Genomic DNA, 20,320 nt, shown 5'->3' on the forward strand with positions numbered 1-20,320 from the left:
ACATGCCACGTGCATAATGTACCTTAGACACGCTGCATGTCTCAGCTTCTTTCGGTAAATGCAATGGCTGCAAAAAATCCCACGGGCAAGAAGTACCCAAGTGAAAAAGATCTGCTAAATCAAATATTGTTTCCTTGGCCGTGGGAGTTGATTAATTCTTGTGTTGCTGAAACTAAGCCTACAAATCCATTTGCACAGATCAGAAGAGTCTCCTCACATGCCTCCATATGTTTGTACCAAATGAGATAAAACCGACTGAGATATTACACATGATTTCATTTTTCCCGTGCGTTCTCTTTAGGCAATTATTCTGTTTCCACAAATGCTCACCATTTACAAGAGGTTCAAACGAGCTTTTTGATATATTTAGGTGAAGGCTTTTTTTGAACTTACTTGCTGGGCTGAATCGTGAATACTGATACGCTGCATTTTAATGTGTATATTTTTATTGACATTTCATGTTCTCCCTCTAAGCTAATGACCCAGTCAGAAGCGACTACCTCCTGATTTTCTGAGATTATATTACATAGAACACTCTGCACCATGTGTGCTGAGATGTTTCAGTGTGTTCTTTAAATATTCTGCTTCAAGGAGCAAGCCAGGGAAATGTAGGCGTCTGTATTTGTATTTTGCCAGAGTCGTGTTTTGGATGTATTTAAAAAAAAAAAAAAACTTGCCTTTTCTGACTTCTCTGAATGCAAGTGAATGCAAAATAGCAGTGGGTGCTGATTTACTATAGCTTTAAAACCAGTTTTCCATGTGCCGGGACACAATTACATACATTTAACAAACTGGGCATCCATTAGACAGTAGTTGCATCATCACTCTATACATACCAAGTTATGCAATGCAATCCGTTTTTGATGAAAAAAAAACTTCTTTCTAAACCTTTCCAGACCCGTATGATGATGATTTGAAGGTGAAGACCCAGAGACCACGATCAGCTGACCAGCCAGGTGTGTTTCAGGCACAAACAGGTGAGTAGTAGGTATGTGTGCATGTTGGAGCCTGTGTGTGTGTGTGTGTGTGTGTGTGCGCGTGTGTGTATGTGTGTGCGCGCGCGTGTGTGTGTGTGTGTGTGTGTGTGTGTGTGTGTTCTTAGCCTGGAACAAAAGTAGCCAGCTTGACCTTTACATGCTGTATGTGTAACTGAAAATAAGGTGATCCACATAAATAATTATTATACCCGGGGCAGCTGCCACAGATGACCATAGCCATGTGTGCATATGTGAAAATGTGAACTTATGAGTGTGTGTGATTTTGAAATCTTACATAATTAATATGATTGGAAAAGAAAGATTGAATTATTCATGACGTGATACATTAAATATAGTGAGAATGTCATGTATATATGTAGAGGAATCTGACTGATACATACATGACATTACATGTTGGCTGTTTTACTCACATTAGAATAGGTGATGTACTCATTTGAATTCGCACACAGACACACACACGCACATGCACACATTTCCATATTCACAGCTACCAGTGTGTGGAGGAGGGAGTCCCTACCGAGAGGGAAACCCCTGGCTCTGTCTTGTCCTTCTCCTCTGTTCCCCCCCCTCCTTTCTTCTCCCCATTCTTCCATTCCTCCAGGCATGTGTGATGAGCTTAAGCCCTGACTCACGGCATGTTAATGAAGATGTAATGCGATTAACGGACATGCAATTAATTTGATTTCCTCCTTTGCCATGTGATGACGCCTCCATCAAAGGACACGGCGCTCACAAACAATTTCATGAGAGAGAAGCGGAATGACTTAACCCTTGGTTTTCGCTTTCAAGGGCGTAACTCAGGGGGAACAATGGGACAGTCTCCACAGCTGCCTGGAGCATTCAAAATCACCCACAAACATGTCTAAACACCCAATCTGTGGGTGCTCACACACACATAGGCACACGGATATGCTTGTTTACAGAAACCATCCTTTTTGGCTCAAAGCTTTGAGATCACATGTTGCAATAATTAAGTATTAATGTCGCCTTAAAACACGCTTCTCCAACAGGAACGTCATTCCTATGAATATTAAATCATGGTTCACGTTAAGAGTCTTAAATCAATTTCTGACATGCAAATCACATATCATATTGCTGTTTTCAGCAATATTATACATTGGGTATTGATATGCCATCAAAGGTCATGCCATGTGAAAATTATCCTCTATGAAAATCCACCTCTGGAACAATTTAGGCAAAGCTCTCCTATATCCAGCAAATGGTGATCTTGGGCTGTCTTTATGTGTAAACATCCCTCATCCAGGGGAGAAAAGAAAAAAACTAACTACAGAAAGTCTGTTTGCTTACTATAACCACAAAGCCCTTTCATCATCTGTCAGACAGTGCCAGGCTTTTCTCTTGGCAATTGTATAGATTACGATTTTGTTTGTCTTTTTTCATTGCAGTAATATTACACTGGTGACAAAGTCATCCAATGGAATTTTATTTCAGTAAATAAATAACAAAGAAATACTATGACTTGCTAACAGGAATCGATAAAGTCAACATGTTTTGATGCTTTCTGTTCTGTGAATGAGAATTGGAAGGGAAAATGTACCTATGAATTGTCATATCTCTATTACAGTCCCTGTAAATCTGGCTTTTTACTGTGTGGCACAGCGGTATATCATTTTGCAATAACACAGTATAAACAGTTGAATATTCTCATGATCATGAGACAGTAAGCACACGAACCATGCGGTTGTTCTGTATGCTTGCTATGCATAGATATATCATGAGTTCTGTCACCTGTCACATCTCCCATTGTTTCTGAGGATGTTTTAAAGCCCACAGTTGCTTCAAACTATGGAAGCAGGAAGCTGTGATCATGTTAAAACTAACAATGCCAATGTGAAGTGAGAATGACCCCCCCCCCCCTCTCTGTCCACCTCAGGCGACCCTGCGGCAGAGGAGTGGTCACAGTGGAGTGTGTGCTCTCTCACATGCGGGCAAGGCTGGCAAGTGAGGACGCGATCATGTGTTTCTTCTCCATATGGGACACTGTGCAGCGGTGCCCTGCGGGAAACACGCATGTGCAACAACACAGCTTCCTGTCCAGGTGAACCTGGGATCACAGGCTCAGGTATGTTTAAGGAACTCTCCATTAGCTGGGATTCAGCATTGCCTGGTGACTGGTTAGTACTGTTTTGTCACTGTGAGAATAATGAGGCATATGTGCCGTTTGTTTGATGCATAGTAGACAAACAAGGGAGGCAGAAGATGCCTCTCCAGGGTACCTGCCCCCCCAGTGCATGCTGGGTATGCCCCTGGCACTAGTGAACCCAAGTAGTGATTAAAAGGTCAAGAAAATAAACGTGAAATTTGTGGCCTTGGTGTTTTATTGTTTGAGAGTATAAAATTTGACAAAATTCAGCTTTAAGCTTCATGCAGCTTTTATTCATCTGTTTATGATGTGTTAAGAAAGCTGTAAAACTGGAGAATATAATGACAGTGCGAAACTGTCACTTTTCAGGAACGTAGGCGGTATGCACACTCGCACACAATCACACACATCACATGGGATCTGCTCAGCCAAAACATAATCTCACCATGGTGAAGCTGAAAAAAAAAAACCCTGCAGAATGAGAATGTCGTTTTGTCACTTTAATTCACACTTGTGGCCAGCTAAGAGAGAGAGAGAGGCATAGATGCAGAGAGACAGACATGTCACCTGGGCTCGGTGTCAGCAGGTCTATTAGACTTGCCATGGCTCAGAAGTTCATACTTCCTGTCTTCTCTATCTTTAGCTCTCCTCTGCTCTTTAACTCTTCTCCCAGCACTGTTCTGCACTCATTTCTGTTGTCTCGTTTATATCTATATCAATTTCTATCTATGCCTGTACATATACTGTAGTATATGGCATTTATCTCTAGGAGCATCATTAGCAGACAAACTGCTGAAGATATTTTCATTTACAATATAAAACTAAGATAACTGCGTACACAACAATGGAAATTGAATGCAAATTATTCTTATTGTGTCATTACGGCAAGCATAGAAAACCTTTAAAATGATAACGACAACTATGCGTTAGCTTTGACTTCCAAGGGATTATGTTTTCATTTAAGGTGCAATGGCAGCTCCAAAATATATTTAACCCCTGTATGGTGTTCATGTTTGTGGACCCGATTTTATCCGTTTTAATGTTCTTTATCAAAAGAAAAATTATACGATTAATCATTTTTTCAAACTCAGACTCATCAATATGAGCCAAGGCCAATGAGTCTGAGTTTGGAAAAATAATAAATCATATCATTTTGCTCTTGATAAAAAAATGAAAACGGGTCCCACAGACCCGAACACCATACAAGGGTTAAACAATCTCTCTGCCAATCAGGGTGAGCCTATTGTCTACTTGTTACAAAAAGCAGGAGCAAAATGAAGAGCACCTCATCCATTTTTCCTCAGCAACACACAACACAATCAAGCCAGAGGGAACTCAGCTCTTCCTCAATAATGTGAGTTCTACTCTGGTTTGATTGCTGGTGTAGGTCTTTACTAGATGAGATGGTGAAGTTCTGCTCTGGTTTGATTGCCCTGATTGCAATTGAAGTGAAATCCTATATGGCATCGGCTGCCTCCTGCCTGGGCTTTGTCCCTCTCCTAATCCATTACTAATGCTGGATGCCCAACCACACTATGGAAGGAAATTTAGTTCTGTGCAGCAAAACTGCGGTGGACGTGTTGTCCAGTGGTGTAGCGAACTCATTTCTTGTCCCCATTGTCTGAATCAAGCCGCTGCCTCCTGCCATATTAGTAGTCTTTAGTAGCCTGCAGACCAGCTAGGGAAGCAAAGTTTTTCAGTTTTAATAACACACTTGAGGGAGTCTGGCGGGAGTGTGGAGGCATCTTAGTCGGAACTTAGGGGAACTCTGCTGATTTTACAAATCGAAGTCTGTTTTCAGGTCTTGGTACACCCAACTGTATACGTAAAAAGGTTTTGTAAAGCCTTTTGCAGCTCCAGAGCACCTGTATGAAGATCTGTAAATTGACATTAGTGATGTCATTTGAGGCAGCATTACTTTGGGTTGAAGACTACAAGTCTGAAAATGACTCATTTCTGCTTGAGGCTAACAGCTCAAAGCTACATTAGCCACCACTAGCATAACACACCCGAATCCTGAAGGAGAATGCATGGAATAAAAAAGTCAATAACCCTGCTTCTGTTGCATCAATTTAATATATTTATTCAACTTTGCATTGTCAGTCCAACACTCCAATATTATAGGAGTGCAATGCTCGATTGATGCATTACTCTTTGAAAATTGAGGCTCTGGCATCGTAGTCTTCACCAGGTTGGAGACAGCTAACATATCTGCCAGCTTCACAGTGTTTTGGCTGTCCATTCGCATGGTTCTGGTGGCTGGCTGCGATGTGATATCCCTATGGACCAACAACATGGACAGACTTGCCTTTGATGTTATGGTGTGAACCTTGAACATTCCTGTCAAAGTGCATCAGGCAAGACCTCAGCTATATTGCATCAGGTGTGGGGCTTTACAAAAGTATATGAGCACCCTCATCACAGGTGTTCTTACTAGCATAAGCCATGCCAAAACTAGATATATCTGACATGTTTAGCTTCACCACCATCTATACAACAAGGACGCACTGGTTCCTTTTGGTGCTCCACTGTTACGATGGAGACTATTTGGAATATCACCTCTGCTTGCTACCCAGTAGAATCAAGGGAATCAAGTCTGAGCCAGATATATCAGATCATCTACTTCACCAGCTTTCTGCACTAGAATATGACAAAGGGAGTGATTGCTGATGTCCTGGCTCTTTGACTATGCAGCGATTGGTGACTAACCGTGAGTTTCTCGAAGGAATGTATCAAAAAGCCTGCATTGTCCCTTCACTGCCAGAGAGGAAAAAAAGTATGGCCCTCTATTCTATTTGGCAGACAGTGGGTTAGTTTCTAGGCTAACCTCTGTGAACCCAATAATACCTAAGAGAGTGCATCAGAGGAATATGGCACCAACGTCCTCCATTCACAGCCATTCTAATAACGACAGTGATGTGTTTGAGGGCAGACTGTTGAATAAAAAATCAGGACCCATAATATCCCTGTGGACAGATAACTTAAAGCAAAAGTGGGGTCACTACTGTCTAAATGTCAGTGTCACAGCGTGGTGCGTAGTCATTGGCCTGTGGCTGCAAAGTTTATAGAGTCCCTTTTTTGGACAAGGCGTGTCCAATAATTGCATAAGAGTTACCGGATCAGCAACTTTTAGTAACATCCATAATGTCAAATAGGCTCATCCTTAGGCATGTTCACGCAACGGTGCAAAGAAACAGGACAACCAGTGGCTTAGCCTATACAGTATGTTCTCATAAAGGGCTTCGCCACTGAACGTTCACATGTGTTTAACATGTTAATTCAAGGGAAAATGGTGCTCATGCACCATGAGCTTGCCATACATCTGTGCGAGAGTTTTGTGAGTTTGACCAAGTTTTCCATGAAGTATATGTCCTTGTGTACATTTTTATCACATGTACGTTTTCACATGTGAGTTAGGAGTCAGTCAGTGTTTACAAAGAGGCGAGAGGAACATTTTCCTTCTCTGTCGGTGCATATGCTAATCTTGTTTTTATGCAAATGTGCCAACGCGATTTGTATGTCTAAGTGCCTCATTTTCCATTCAGTGTCGATATTAATATCCTCAGCTGCTCCTTTGATGGAATATTGGTTTCTGTGTTATGTTCCGTTTATTATTTCATTTTTTTTCCCGACTCCTCTGATGTTTCCTGACTTGGTACTGGAGGGGTGTAGGGGCACTCCAGGGATTGCCTGAATGGGATCACACCAAATTCAAGTAGATTGGGAATGTGAGGGTTGGTAGCAGAGAGAGATAAAAGTGTTTAAAGAACTTGATGTGATTGACTTTTTAATTAATTTATTTATTTTAAACTTTGACTTAATTTGGGGTTGAATCTACATGCTTGTTTGATTTGTTAATCTCTTTGCTGCTGGATCAAGCCCCGTCTAACCCGATGGGGAGTCATAAACAAACATACTGTATAGTATGGTACAGTCCACAGGCAGATACACTAGCACATACACACACACACACACACACACACACACACACACATCAGGACTGCACTAATGTCAACTTTCAATTCAGTCACTAAAATCACACTTTTGCACTTTAAATATTACAAAAACTACAATTAACATATTAATATAACACTCTAAATGATGTTCCCAATAGGCTTGCTCCAAAATGAAATGTTTTGAATTAAACAACTCCTGTTTCACTTTTCAGAGAAAGTTGAGTATACATTCCCAGGCACAGCTCATGCATACAGGCATGAGCTGTGCCTTTCAAACCTGCGGTTCAGAACATGACGGCCAATCGTGCCAACTTCCTGATTCATCTGAAAGATCTGCAAGTTAAATGTTTTTAACCAACATTCTCTATTCTGTTTCATATGCATTTACTTCCAACCACAAATATACACGGAACGTAGGCGTATGTGAACATACACACACTTTCACATTTTCTTCAAAGTATCCCGAGGTAGGGAGAGTGCAGTCTGCATTCTTATTTTGGTCGATGGGTTTGCCAGAATTTTCTATTCTGCATTTTACAATTTAGTTGTGTTTTAGCACAAGTTAGGACTTAAAAGTATGGGTGTTTTATGAGTGTGAGTGTGGGTGGATATGTCTCTGGGCACATCTCTGTGCATGCCTGTATGTGTGTCTGCACGGGTTAGGGAACATCAAAGAAAAGTAGCTTGGACAGAAAGCCAATGAAGTGAAAATGGACATTTTTTTTCTGTTCGTTTTTTCATGGGTAAAACTCCTAAATTAAGGTGATACAGATAATCAATTTTAAGTAATGGTCTGGCTCTTGACAAAGCAAACTAGGCAGTAATTGGTCCGGCAAATTAACTTTTTTTTAAAAATATGCTTCTAAGTATAAGGCTTTCATGCCCCAAAGCATGCAAAGTGAAGTAGTACCCCTACTTCTGTTCTACTTAGCTACTGCTCATTTGCCAAATATTCAGTGACATTTAAAACATGGAGTGGAACAATGGTGCATTATGAATACAGTATGTCTGGGTCAGTGCGTAGTCAAACGCTGCAACACCACACTTCCAGTAATCATTCAAGCAAGAGACTGCGGGTGCATGCAAGGATGCATCCATTAAGTCACGGAAAACGCATGCAGATGGTGAACACAATTTTATGTACGAACACACCCTCATGCATAGTTTTAGATAATGCAGCCATCCTATGGTATGACCCCAGATAAAACTGCTGGTAATTTTGGTAATCTTCAGGATCAATATGATGCATCCGTCGTATAATAGACTGTGCACTTTAAAAGCTAGAAACAAATTAGAAGGCGATATCTTCATACAACAGGCATGTAAGTATATTTAATGGTTGCAGAGATTCGACATGTATAGAAGTACGTATAGTCATGTATCCTCATTACACATAATCTTATTCTCTGGTGCTGTGAATGCGTGCTCTGCTAAGTGTGTGTGTGTGTGTGTGTGTGTGTACGCGCACGCGCGCATATGTTTAACTAAAGGAGGGTGAGCATGGACATTTTATCTTCTCTTGGCTGAGCTTACATGCATTTGCATCAGAAACCCGGGCCAGTTAAGTGAGCCTATGTGCTTCCTTTTCTGCACATTTTTCAGCTACATATTTTTCATCTCCTCTCACAAAGCCGAATTTCTGGAGTTCACGAACTTGATTTTGTGACCGGGTACTACACAGATCTGTCACTTTGTGGTTTGATCAGCACTGATCACTTTGTTATTTAATTCTTTTTTCTGCTCTCGCTGCTGTAAACATGCTCTTTTCCACCTCCCTCTGTGACTGCAACCCTGATGGCAATAAACTCTCTTTTAATGTGCACAGTGGAATTGTGTATTATGGTAATGCAGTTGTTGGTGTAAAGATAGACAACATATTTGATATAATTGGCCTATGCTGCTTTGTTTACGCCTTTTGGGAGTGTGTTCCCGGTCACCAATAGGTGGTGTAGTACAATCCTAATTCCAGTATTTTAATCATCTTTCTTCCTTTTTAATTTGCCTATGCGGTTCTACATTTTTCCTACCCTTGTCCCCATCACCAATTGATATTTTCTACTTTTAACTACTAAGTCCCAAAGCTGCTTCAAGCTGGATTTTATAGGCAAATTGATTGGCTTTGCACAGTCAGACTTCAGATACACTTGTACTGGGTTTGAGAGATGGAGATTCGATTTGGATGAATAAGTAATGTCTTAAAAGCTACCCTGTACTGTTGTAGTAAAAAAAAAAAAAGATGCTAAATAACAGAATTCTGGCTGAATTTAGTCTGTTTAGCTTTTCTCTGCATGTTATTGCAGCAAGATCTGGATTCTCCTGAGAAGGATGTGAAATTTGAAATGAGATACTCCCCAGAAATCTGCCTGCACTTTGAGGAGCCAGGTTTTATTATTATCATGATTTATTCAATTGGATATTTTTGAAGTAAGCCTCTGACATACTTCAGCACACCACATCAGCCACGAGCAACATTAAAATACCACCTATGATCAGCAACAAGTCCTCCACAGCCACCACTAAACTGCAATTTCAAAGCTCATAAGTCTTTAATTTGGTGGCTGTTGACTGTCAAACATGAAGTAGTGCGTTGAAATGAAAAAGAAAGACAATTGGGATTGGTAGCTACATTATGAATTTCAGCACCAGCGATATTCAGGGGGTTGCACCAGTCGGTTATTAAGTTTGTGCGTAAAGGTCTTTCGTTGATAGTTTCAAGTGTGGTTGCAGCAAGCTAGCTGGGAAAAAAGTTGCTGCTGTAGGAAGCATTTGTTGCGCCATCAGATCAAAACAAGTCAGCAGGGTCAACAGAAATTCACTGCAGCATCGCAAGCTGTAACACGACTTCTTAATATGAGCCAAGAGTTTTAGGAGCCAAGTATACATTAGTGTTTCAGAGCTGATGCTATTTGGTTATTCAGTCTATGGTCAGTGGTGTTACTTTAGTAACTTAAGTTTTCTTTTTTGGGAAAAATGTACTTTTAAATCATTGTAAAACAGCATTTTTATCAAGTATCCTTTCAGACATGTCTATCATATCGAATATTAGTAAGCTAACATTGGCTCGGTTCTTTCTGTTAGTTACATGACGGTTATATCCGGCAGTCAGTGTGCATGAATAGTTTCTAACTATTAATCTCTATGTGAGATGTTGGCGTGTAGGAATCCTGTTTGAATGTAGCTGTGCGTGTGTCTCTACTTAGCAAACACTTACGTTATAACTAGGCTAAGTTTTAACTTGACAACAGCTGGTGCCGCCTGCTCCAGTTCAGCCGGGCCCTCAAATGAGCTTACTTGAAAAAGCATTTCATTAAAATGAACAGTAACACAAAGTGACACAAATGCTCGTCGGAGGACACAGTCCCGACGCTTTTGTCTTCTGTCCGTCACTCTTGCAACATATAGCCACGTCACACAGCAGCACAAAGACGCGTTAGTACCATTTGTTGCTGCGTCTAAGGATGGCTCACTGTTTACCAGCTCTCCGTATCTCTGTACTTTTTAATACCACCGTCTTCTCCCTCTCTCTCAGCCTTTTACTCCTGCTCCCACTCCTCTGAGCCTTCCTTCACAGAGCCGACTTAATTATTTATCGTCATGATTTATTTAGTTTTGCTCAACACAAGACCAGCAATCTCCATCCTGCTGTCTCTAACTTTCTCTCCCTCCCTCCCTCTATATCTTGCTTTCTATCTTTCTTCCAGCATCCCTCCAAATCTCCTCCTCTATCTTTCTTCCATCTCTTTCAACATAGTTTAATCTCCTCTAGTCTCTCGCTGAACATTTCGGTATTTTCGCAACAACTCTCTTTTTTTAGTCCAAAATTCTTTCAAACTTTTTTTGTCCGGATCTATGTTTTTGTTCTTAAAAATTCGCCTCTAATCTCCTTTTCTTTCTCATGTGCATCTGCTTTTATTCTCTCCTTTCTTGACACTCATTATCCAATCCTGTCATTCATTTTTTTCCTCCCTCTGAGCCTCCTGTTGAACATTTCTGTAGCGTTATTTTTCCTCTAATATCTGTCTAGCCTCATTATCCCCTCTAATCTCAGGTTAGACACCACCGAATGATTTCAGCAATTATTTTTGCTCATTGTGTGCGTATGTGTGTCTCTTCCCTTTTTACATGGCAAAAATGTGCCAGTGTCACAGAGCTGAAATACCGATCATGCTGACATATCACAAGAGTAGTGCTGAGGAGTCACGTTCTTTTGTTTGTTTGTGCAATTTTGCTGCTCATTTATTCTGTTTTGATTCATTTTAACTCTATCTGTTGCTTTAAATGGGATGAAATGTGCAGTAAAGAGGAAAGATGAGGAAGACGGAAAAAAAAGGGAGGAACATTTTCAATACTTTAATTGGTGTTTGAAGTGTCTGAAGTCACTGGAGTCTTTGGACCTTTTGCATCACAGTTTATAGTAACTGAAAGCTCTAATAATATCAGAGCAAACTTACCATATTCATTTCCTTGTCATGGTTCAAGCTGCATAACTGCATGACTTCAAATGCCAGCGTCCATTCCTAACCTCCATTTTCTTTCATGTAATAACATGTAAGTACAGCTTCATTCTTGGTGTTTCTTTTCCTTTGTAACTGGAATGTTTCTGTGGAGGTCAGAAGGTCGCCTCCCTCATGTTTTTTTTAAGGAATGTGCTCGGACTCATTTAATATCTCATGTTTCTCTCATTCTCTAACCCCCTTGCCTGCGATGGGATGCTCCAATCCCTCCCCTCCGTCTTCCCTCCCTCCCTCCCTCCCTCCTTCCCTCATTCCTCATCCCCATGTTGTGTGTGTTCGTGCGTGCGTTTGTGGGTGTTTGCAGTGCATGGGCTGTGGGAGGAGTGGTCATCATGGAGTCTGTGCTCTGTGACCTGTGGGCGGGGCACCAGGACGCGAACCAGGAAGTGTGTGAACGGAGGCGGGGCCGTGGCTTGCGGACGGCCCGACATGCAGACCAAACTCTGCAACATAGCAGTGTGTCCTGGTTAGTACCACCCCCATTTACATGACACATCCAGTCTCTCTCTCTTGGCCTCTCTGCCTATCCAAGCATGACTCTTCTTCTTTTTCTTCCAAGTCACAGAAATCAAACAACTACTGTCACTGCTCGTGAATGTACATGCATATATATTTTGTGTTCTTCCATTATAGCTGTTGTAGTGACCAAGTGACTCTCTGCTAAACAAATACAATGCCTCCAGAGAGTGGTCTCTCTGTGGACTAATGCTGCATTCATGTCACATCATGCAGACTCTAATTACAAGCAGCTGAATGGAAAAAAAACTCCATACATCAGCCTCCTATAATTCTATGTATAGGATATTAGTAATTTCTCACCTATTATATCTTGGGTAAAAGAACTACAAAAGAGTCAACAGACTGGAAATCATATCTAATTATGCAGAATGATCATAGCTAAATAAATTACTTTATAGGCTGATGTGTGGACAGCAGTAATAAAACATTAATTTTTTTTTTTTACCCATATTACAGGTCCAGACGTAAATATCTCAGCCATTTTGTACAGACATTTATAGTCCCCCCCAACTAAAGACTTAATGTAGTGTTCTGCTAATTAGCATGCTAATATGCTAAATAAGTTAAGCACTGGCCTGCTGAATATCAGCATATTAGCACTGTCATTGAGGGCATGTTTGCTCTCAATGTTTTGCTTCATACCTTTTGTTTTCTACTTTTTTTTTGTGTTTCCTCTTAACTGTCTGATTTTATACAGAGGAGTCATAGTATACACTGCGTATTTGTACCTAGTTTCACTTGTTAGTGAACTGCTAGCACACAAAACACCACGAAAATAGCTATTTTAGGCTTTATTTCCATTTTACCAACTTGGAATAATGCATGAACAGTTCCATTTCTGAATATTGGGATTTTCTTTTTTTTTTTTTTTACTGTTCTACCCATTGTGCTGACATGACATGAAAGCAGCATAACCCCCACCTCTCCTGCCTGCTGATACTGGCTGCTTTAACTCTAGTATCCTCACTTCAGTTCCATACTCATCTGTGTTCAGCCATGGAGTACATGTCCACTTTTCAAGCTCTCACCTAGCCAATCTGAAGGATCGCAGCCTGGCAAAGCCTTTAGGGTGGACTTCTATTCTTCTTCCATGGTTGGCTTGGTTTAGATTACAGAGCCCGGCTGCAGTGGATCTCTTCTGCTATTGTCTCTGAGATTACCTGTTAGGCCTATACCTTGTCAAGAACAGTAATAAGTCACCGGTGCAGCCCCATCTAATTCTGGTGTGGAGGGTACCTCAGGACTTTATTCCATTCTGGCTCAGACTGTCCAGCCGACACATCTTTATCAGCAGCGGAATTGGTCCGACCAGTGACCGAAATAATGTCTCAGTAGAGCAGAGTCTGCAGAAACAGTGGGGCAAATTTTGACTAACAACCACTGTAGCCGATCACAGAGCATAGACTTCACTGTCCTGAAATATAAACACTAACATGTACTCATTATGTATCGCACAGTTTAAACCTGGCACAATAGAAAAGCCTTTGATATTTTAAGAGTCAAAGTTAAATTCTGACACATGCATTGTCTCTGTGAAATTTTAATTTTGTATTACACATGCCCCTTTAGAAAAGCCATTGAAAGCATTGACATTAGAAAGGAATATTCATTTCAGTGATTGAATTTGCTCCATGCTTTCTATGTTGGCAGAATGGACACACAGACACTAAAACATGAGACATTTTATAGTAAAATCGGTTACTGCTTTCTGAATAATTACTTTTTTTCTGCCCTGAATTGATTTCAGTCCGAGGGAAAGTGTGTAGGCTTGTATAGTATGTAATCACTCACAAGCTGAGCAATTATCACTAGGTAAGTGCTTTTTATTTATTATTGCTGAGGCAAAGAATTCGTCATTTTCCTGTGGTAAATGATACATTTATGTGAACGCTGCCGGAGCCCGTCTTTGTGTTCTCACCCTGTCTACTGACTAATTTTTTTGGCGGAGTGGTGGGGGATCTTTCTGTTTTCATGCTTATCAAAGAAGGGGTTTTATAAGGTTAATATTTAAATAAAACAAAACTGTCCCCGTTGCCAGTCAAAGAGGCTGCAAAGTTAGGCCCTCAAAAGAGGGAGGAATGGGGAGACGTCGTTATCTTAAGTATGGCCTCTGGGATGTTTGTGCCATGCTGTTTTGGGAACAGTGATGGGAAGAGAGGGTTTGGGAGACAGGGTATGCTCGTCCTTCAAGGGCCTCAAGGAAATCTGTGTATGTGTGTCTTCATATGGTTTATGTGTTTGTGTATGTGTGAATCTATCAAAACAGATTCAGCGTGCTTTTGGGAGTTCAAAGGCAATGGTCCTTTGAAATGATGAATACCAGCATAGGCCTTTTGGCACAAACATCCATGCATAGAAAATAGAGCTTTGATGGATCTTGTCTATGTGTATGCATATATGCGTGTGTATGCATGCTTTTGTATGTATATCAGTGATTGGATGGCAAACCATATACTCCCATACAGCACACACAGTCTATGCTACACTGTGTTAGACGAGACTCGATTTGAATTTGACTCTTTTCACATTGCTTCATCTGCCATGGAGACACATGCTAAGCTAACACATCAAACAATTGCACGCGCATTTGGGCAGAGCAAATTTGAATGCATCAGCTGTTGCACCAAATGAAGACAATCAACAGTCATACAGCGCGTAAATAATACATTTGATCATGTTAGAATCTTCAGAGCCAACGTCAAGAAGTAAAAGGCACTCGTGTGTAGGCAGAGAGCTGGCTGGAAATTGCATTTACGTTGCTTGACTCCTACTTTATTTCTCACAACGTAAACAGTTCACAACCACAGAAATGCAGGGATTAATGGCTACGTCTTAGTTACTGGCAAATTAACAGTATGCCGCTTTGGCAAGAAAACTGCTACCTACCAGTCAGCTGCCACGCTACATTCCTGCTACATTCCTACTACAGCGTTTGTTGGTACTTTTTCTTCTGTGCTGGGGAATGTCTTCACATATAATTCATGTCCAGTTTTTGCCCTGTGCGACACAGCAGTGTGTGAAACTGAAGGATATTTCTGTGGTTTGTCCGTCTGTTGGAAGCTCTTTTAAACTTCACTTTTATTATTCCGAATCAGTCTTGCGAAATGTCTCACACTTAAATTGTAGTTCACAGCTCATTCTGTGTACGTCAGAGTTGGCCCCAGCTAGTTGGAACACTGTACGAGTGGCACACAGCGTGATTGACCACATTACCAAGGAGAGTTGGCAATGCTTTCCCACTTGGGAGAAACAGACAAATACATTTACTGCACTGTACTTCACTTTCTCAGTTACTTAAAGCCCCTGTGTGTAGAATGTGTGCCTCAATCTATCATTCTGAGCTGCAACAAGAAGAGTTCTCACTTTGAATTGCTATCCTTGTTAATATAGAGACAAATAGACAGGCCGATGTACAGTCCTACAGCACATACACAATAGCTGTGCAGCGTCAAACCATTGGTTGAACGGCTGTGAAGACAGGTTTTCGTATCTTTTACATTTAATAGTAGCCTATTAAAATGAATGTGATTAGATATTACTTTGCCCTAACTTAATTAATTCTATAAATTTGTTTTCAAAGGTACTTCTTTTCAGCATAGATTAAGCTGACAGGGAAATGGCTGGCTCGGCTCGACTGAAGGTTACATTAAAGTGATTGAATAATATTCAGACTTTGAACACTATGAGTTGTAAAGAAAGCTGCACTGGACAATATTTTTATCTCGATAATTGGTCAAATGGCTACCTGTAATGTGAAATGTGTCGATTGTAGGTTTAAACCCACAGCATATTCTCACTTAACTCTCTTTTTCCCCAGCTCTATGGAGAGTTTTACTATCTATTAGCTCATTGCTTTGGTTGTACAGAGCTCTGATGAAAACCACTAGACATTACCTAGCCAATGCTAGACAACTGACAGACAAAGTAGCCACTAGCTGGTGACAGCAGTGGAGTATTAAGTAGCTAAAGAGCCACATGTTTCCCTCAAGAGTTAAAAAGAAAATTAATATTACACTTTCTTTCATTGGGTTGACACGACTCCAAATTGAAGCTGATGTTTCTCCAAGGCTGCTGGATGTGTAAATAAGGAATTGTCTGCTAACATGCTCCCCATATCAATTTATAAGGTGTATAAAAGGCTGCTTGAGCATTCAAGTACTTTTGGAGGAGAGTGTATCATCATAAAATTATTACACTTACACGTCAAATTGTTATAATTTTGTTGTAAAACAGGACAAACAAGAAACAAAGCCATCATCAGTAATCCAACTGGAGGCAACACGAGTTGGATGTTTTTTTTTTCCTCAACACATGTCACACTGCTGCCAAACAGAAGGAGGAATTGTATTGTTACTCAATTCAAATTATCACCTCCAGGAATGTGAGTTTGTGTGACACGAGTGGAGAAAGCACAAACAATTTAATTCAGAGCAACAACTGACTATTCAGTGCAATTAACTGCTGCATAAACTAAACCATGATTTGTCCAATATTGCAATTAAAAACTCAAAATTACAAAATTGCTTTTTCATGGGAAAAATGTAGATAGCAAGGCAACCGGAGTAATAATTCTAAAATCATAATAATCAAAGCAAGGTTTTGTTTTGTTACAAGTGGGCTTTTGTTTGCATGTTGTCTGAGATGTCAAAAGACAGGATTTTCAAACCAGTCAAAACAAAGGACAAGACTTTCAAACCTTGGATTTTCTAACCAAAGTTTTTACAAAGGTGTTAGAAAGCAGCTAAAACCAACAATTCTAACAGCATGATCTTGATTCAAAAGCATCCTGAAATAAAAATGGACGTGGCCACAGGTCATTAATTGGTTTTTCCGTCAAGTTTTTGCATTCTAATCAAAAAAATATGTATCAGGAACAGAGAAGAAATAACTATTCACTGACACTTCATTTGTCACAGTCCTGCTTCTGTTCTCTCCACAGTAGAACATTGTGTTCTTTTCTGTGACACAGATCCTCAAAATTGGCTAAACCAGCTTTGAAGCTGGTGACATACCAAAAATGTTTGACTACACACACTATAAATGATTAATCTGCCTGTTTTTGATTATCATAATTTTTTGCATTTCAGATAATTTATTTGACAACTCAATTACTCCAGCAATGCTCCGTTATTAAAGGGGACAGTGGAGACTTTGATTATACCTGTGAATGTTATCAGGCTTGGTATTCACGCACCGTCTGACTGGCTTGTTCTAAAATGTATTTATTTTTTTAAATCTTTTTTTCTGCACAAACACCAGTCAAGAGTTGCTGTGTTTCTCTTATAACGCTTTAATTGGAAATTCAACTGGTTGCACTCTATGTGAACTCTTAAAAGCAAAGCATGAAAGGAATTGTAATCAGCTATTTCGTAAGAGATTGAAATATTTAGAATGCCTATAGAACCATGAAGTGTGTTTGTTTGTTGCTATTTATGGAAAAACAATTAGCCTTTGCAATTTGTTCTCCATCCTAATTCTATATTCTGTTTACTTGTAGCCCTCTCACTCTCTGCTCTGTGTCCTCTCTCCTTTTGCACCTCTCTTTTCCTTTATATTCTCTTTCCTATCCTTCAAAAATCTGGATCAATTTATCCTGATATTCCTGTGTCTCTCATAATCTTCTTCCTTCCGCCTCCAACCCATTCCCTGTCTCCCCATATCTACTTCCATCCCTCCCTCTGTCCAGTGGAGGGCCAGTGGTTGGAGTGGGGGCCGTGGTCGAGATGCAGCGTGACTTGCAACACGGGGACCCAGGAGAGGCAGAGGCGCTGCAGTGCGTCGGTGCACGGCTGGGCAGAATGCAAAGGCCCCCATCAGGAGAGCAGAGACTGCACCAACCCTTCCTGCGGCGGTAAGGCGTACAAATGAATGCTTAGTATTCATACTCACATGCTCGCAAATGCCATTATGCAAACACGGAATATGCATTATCTACAGGCATCTGAATGATCTTCTCTGATTGGTTTTCTACATACCAGCATTTCACGGGTCTGGACCCAGTTTGTTTCGACCAGGCCTCTTGAGGACACGTATACTAGTGTGTTTTAATGAACCCAGAATGCGTCCGTATCGACTTCATTTGAATTACACACTAAAAAACAGAAAATGTTCAGAAACTGCCGCCTGAGGTGGAGCCTAAATTTACTCATCAATGACTCCCATTTCTTTTTCACCTTACGTGCCACCCTCGTTCCCATGCTTCCTTGCTTCTGTTCTAGGTGGAGGTAACTGGGGCAACTGGAACCACTGGAGTCTCTGTAGCAAGACATGCGACTCCGGTTGGCAGCGCCGCTTCAGGATGTGCGAGGGCACTGGAATACAGGGCTACCCCTGCGACGGCTCCGGAGAGGAGGTCCGGTCCTGCAACGAGAAGAAATGCCCCGGTCAGTGCCTCTGTAAATGTGTGTGTGAGATAATGAGGGAGAGGTACAGTACATCTGTTTATGAGTACATTATTCATGCTTGAAAAGTCTGTATAAACACTCTTTTTTTTCTATAAACCTTGTTTTCCTGTGAGGCTGCATTTCTCTGCATGCCTCTCCTAGTGGATCCCTGACAAAGACAAAAGAGTGTGTGAGTCTGTGTGTGTGCCCAATCTGCGTATGCACAGTGTTTGTCAGGCAGAATGGAAGTGATTCCCAATGGTTCGCACCACAGCCAAAGGCTTCTATCGCAATTTTAGAAACAGCACTATTCTCATCTTTATCTGTTTTTTGACTCTCTTCCTGTCAATTCACATACCCATCCATCTTTACGTCTTCATTGATTTCGCATGCTCTTGCCTCGTGGAACTTTCCTTTTATCCTCTCTGTTTATCTGAGAGGTGCTTAATTTCTCCGTTGTATCTCTCTCTCTTTAACGTTGTTTTTTATCACACTAATCTCACTCATTCTCTCTTGCTTGCTTTCACTCTTTCTCTGTTTCTCTGCCTCGTGGGGGGTGACATGCTCAGTGTCGGAGAGTCAGCCGCAGCAGGAAACAGTGTGATGTACTAAGCATGCCTCTTGAGTGAGGCCGCGTGTGCGTGTGAATATGCAAATGTATTTTTTTGCTACGAGCCTGAATGCCACATGTGTATGTGCTTGCATTGAGCTCTGACTGGCAACAAATGATAAGCCTCAGAGAGTAGCCTTCACTGTGACCCCTTTGTTTTGAGTGGCTCTCAAGCCTCTTTTACACAAGACGAGGATCTTGTCTGTTGGCTTTGCAACATCATATCATATTTTCTCCTTTTTGGTGTGTGTGTGTGTGTGTGTGTGTCTCTCTCTCTCTCTCTCCCCCCTCCGTCCTTCTTCATCTCTCTGCATCGCCTCGGCCAACACTCGTCTGCCCCCTCGGAATATCTTCAGAGAACACTCCCCCGTTTTTTTTCATCAGGGTTATGAAAGAGCGGGAGGGGGGGAAAACAGATGAATAAAGAGAGGGAGTAAGATGAAGAGGGAATGAGATACTGTACTGAGGCAGTGACACTGACAGAGAGCACTGAGCAATGTACAAGGGAATAAGATTGGGAGCTGCTGCAGGAGAACATTGATTTGAATCTTGTTTTTTGTGCCTCTCTGTCTCCCTTTCTTTCGCTGGTAATGTATGTGTCTGCGGGAGTGTGTGCACGGCGACTTCTTTTTCCGTATGCCCTCTCCACTGTGCTTCATTTCACTTTTTCTGTGTATTTCTCTTATACTTCTACAGCTCCTCATGAGATATGCAAAGATGAGCACCTTCTCGCTATGTCATGGAAGAGAGCCTCAGCTGGAGAAACTGTCTACAACAAGTGTCCAACTAACGCTACTGGTCAGTGGCATCATATGCTTTAGCCATTTCTGTCATGCTTTGTGTGACACAAATGACGTAAGGGACTTAAATTGTAGCCCGCTCATGAAGAAGATACGAACCAGTCACAATCGGGCATTAGAAAATATCTAACAGACCTATGAAAAAGTTTGTTGTTCAGAATCAGAATCAGGTTTATCGCCAGGTAGGTTTACACGGAATTTGTCTTGGTGTTTTGGTGCAGAACAATAGATCTTAAATAGACCTCACAAATATAAGTACAGAAAGGGGGGCGTCACCCATTGGTTTGAAGACTGACGTTTTAAGCCTATCGTCTATTTTACTCCAACCAAATAAATAACCAAACCATAATTTGCTAAATGAACATCATGCTGTATTGAAGCAACTGAGACTGCTGGCAATTAGAAAAAATGACTTCACTTTTCAGAACAGGAAACT

General features: G+C 41.0%; 1 protein-coding gene across 1 annotated transcript in view; it reads left to right on the forward strand.

Annotated features, from left to right (window-relative positions):
• Nucleotides 1-20,320, forward strand: part of adgrb2 (adhesion G protein-coupled receptor B2) — a 136,620-nt gene that overhangs the window by 35,545 nt on the left and 80,755 nt on the right. Inside the window, exons 2-7 of the mRNA XM_070846491.1 lie at nt 897-977; nt 2,893-3,081; nt 11,877-12,038; nt 17,778-17,942; nt 18,310-18,474; nt 19,781-19,882. Coding sequence (XP_070702592.1) covers nt 897-977; nt 2,893-3,081; nt 11,877-12,038; nt 17,778-17,942; nt 18,310-18,474; nt 19,781-19,882 — 864 coding nt within the window. The remainder of the gene's footprint in view (nt 1-896; nt 978-2,892; nt 3,082-11,876; nt 12,039-17,777; nt 17,943-18,309; nt 18,475-19,780; nt 19,883-20,320) is intronic.

The sequence above is a fragment of the Pempheris klunzingeri genome, chromosome 16 (genome assembly GCF_042242105.1).
Source record: "Pempheris klunzingeri isolate RE-2024b chromosome 16, fPemKlu1.hap1, whole genome shotgun sequence".
NCBI classification, from domain to species: Eukaryota; Metazoa; Chordata; class Actinopteri; order Acropomatiformes; family Pempheridae; genus Pempheris; species Pempheris klunzingeri.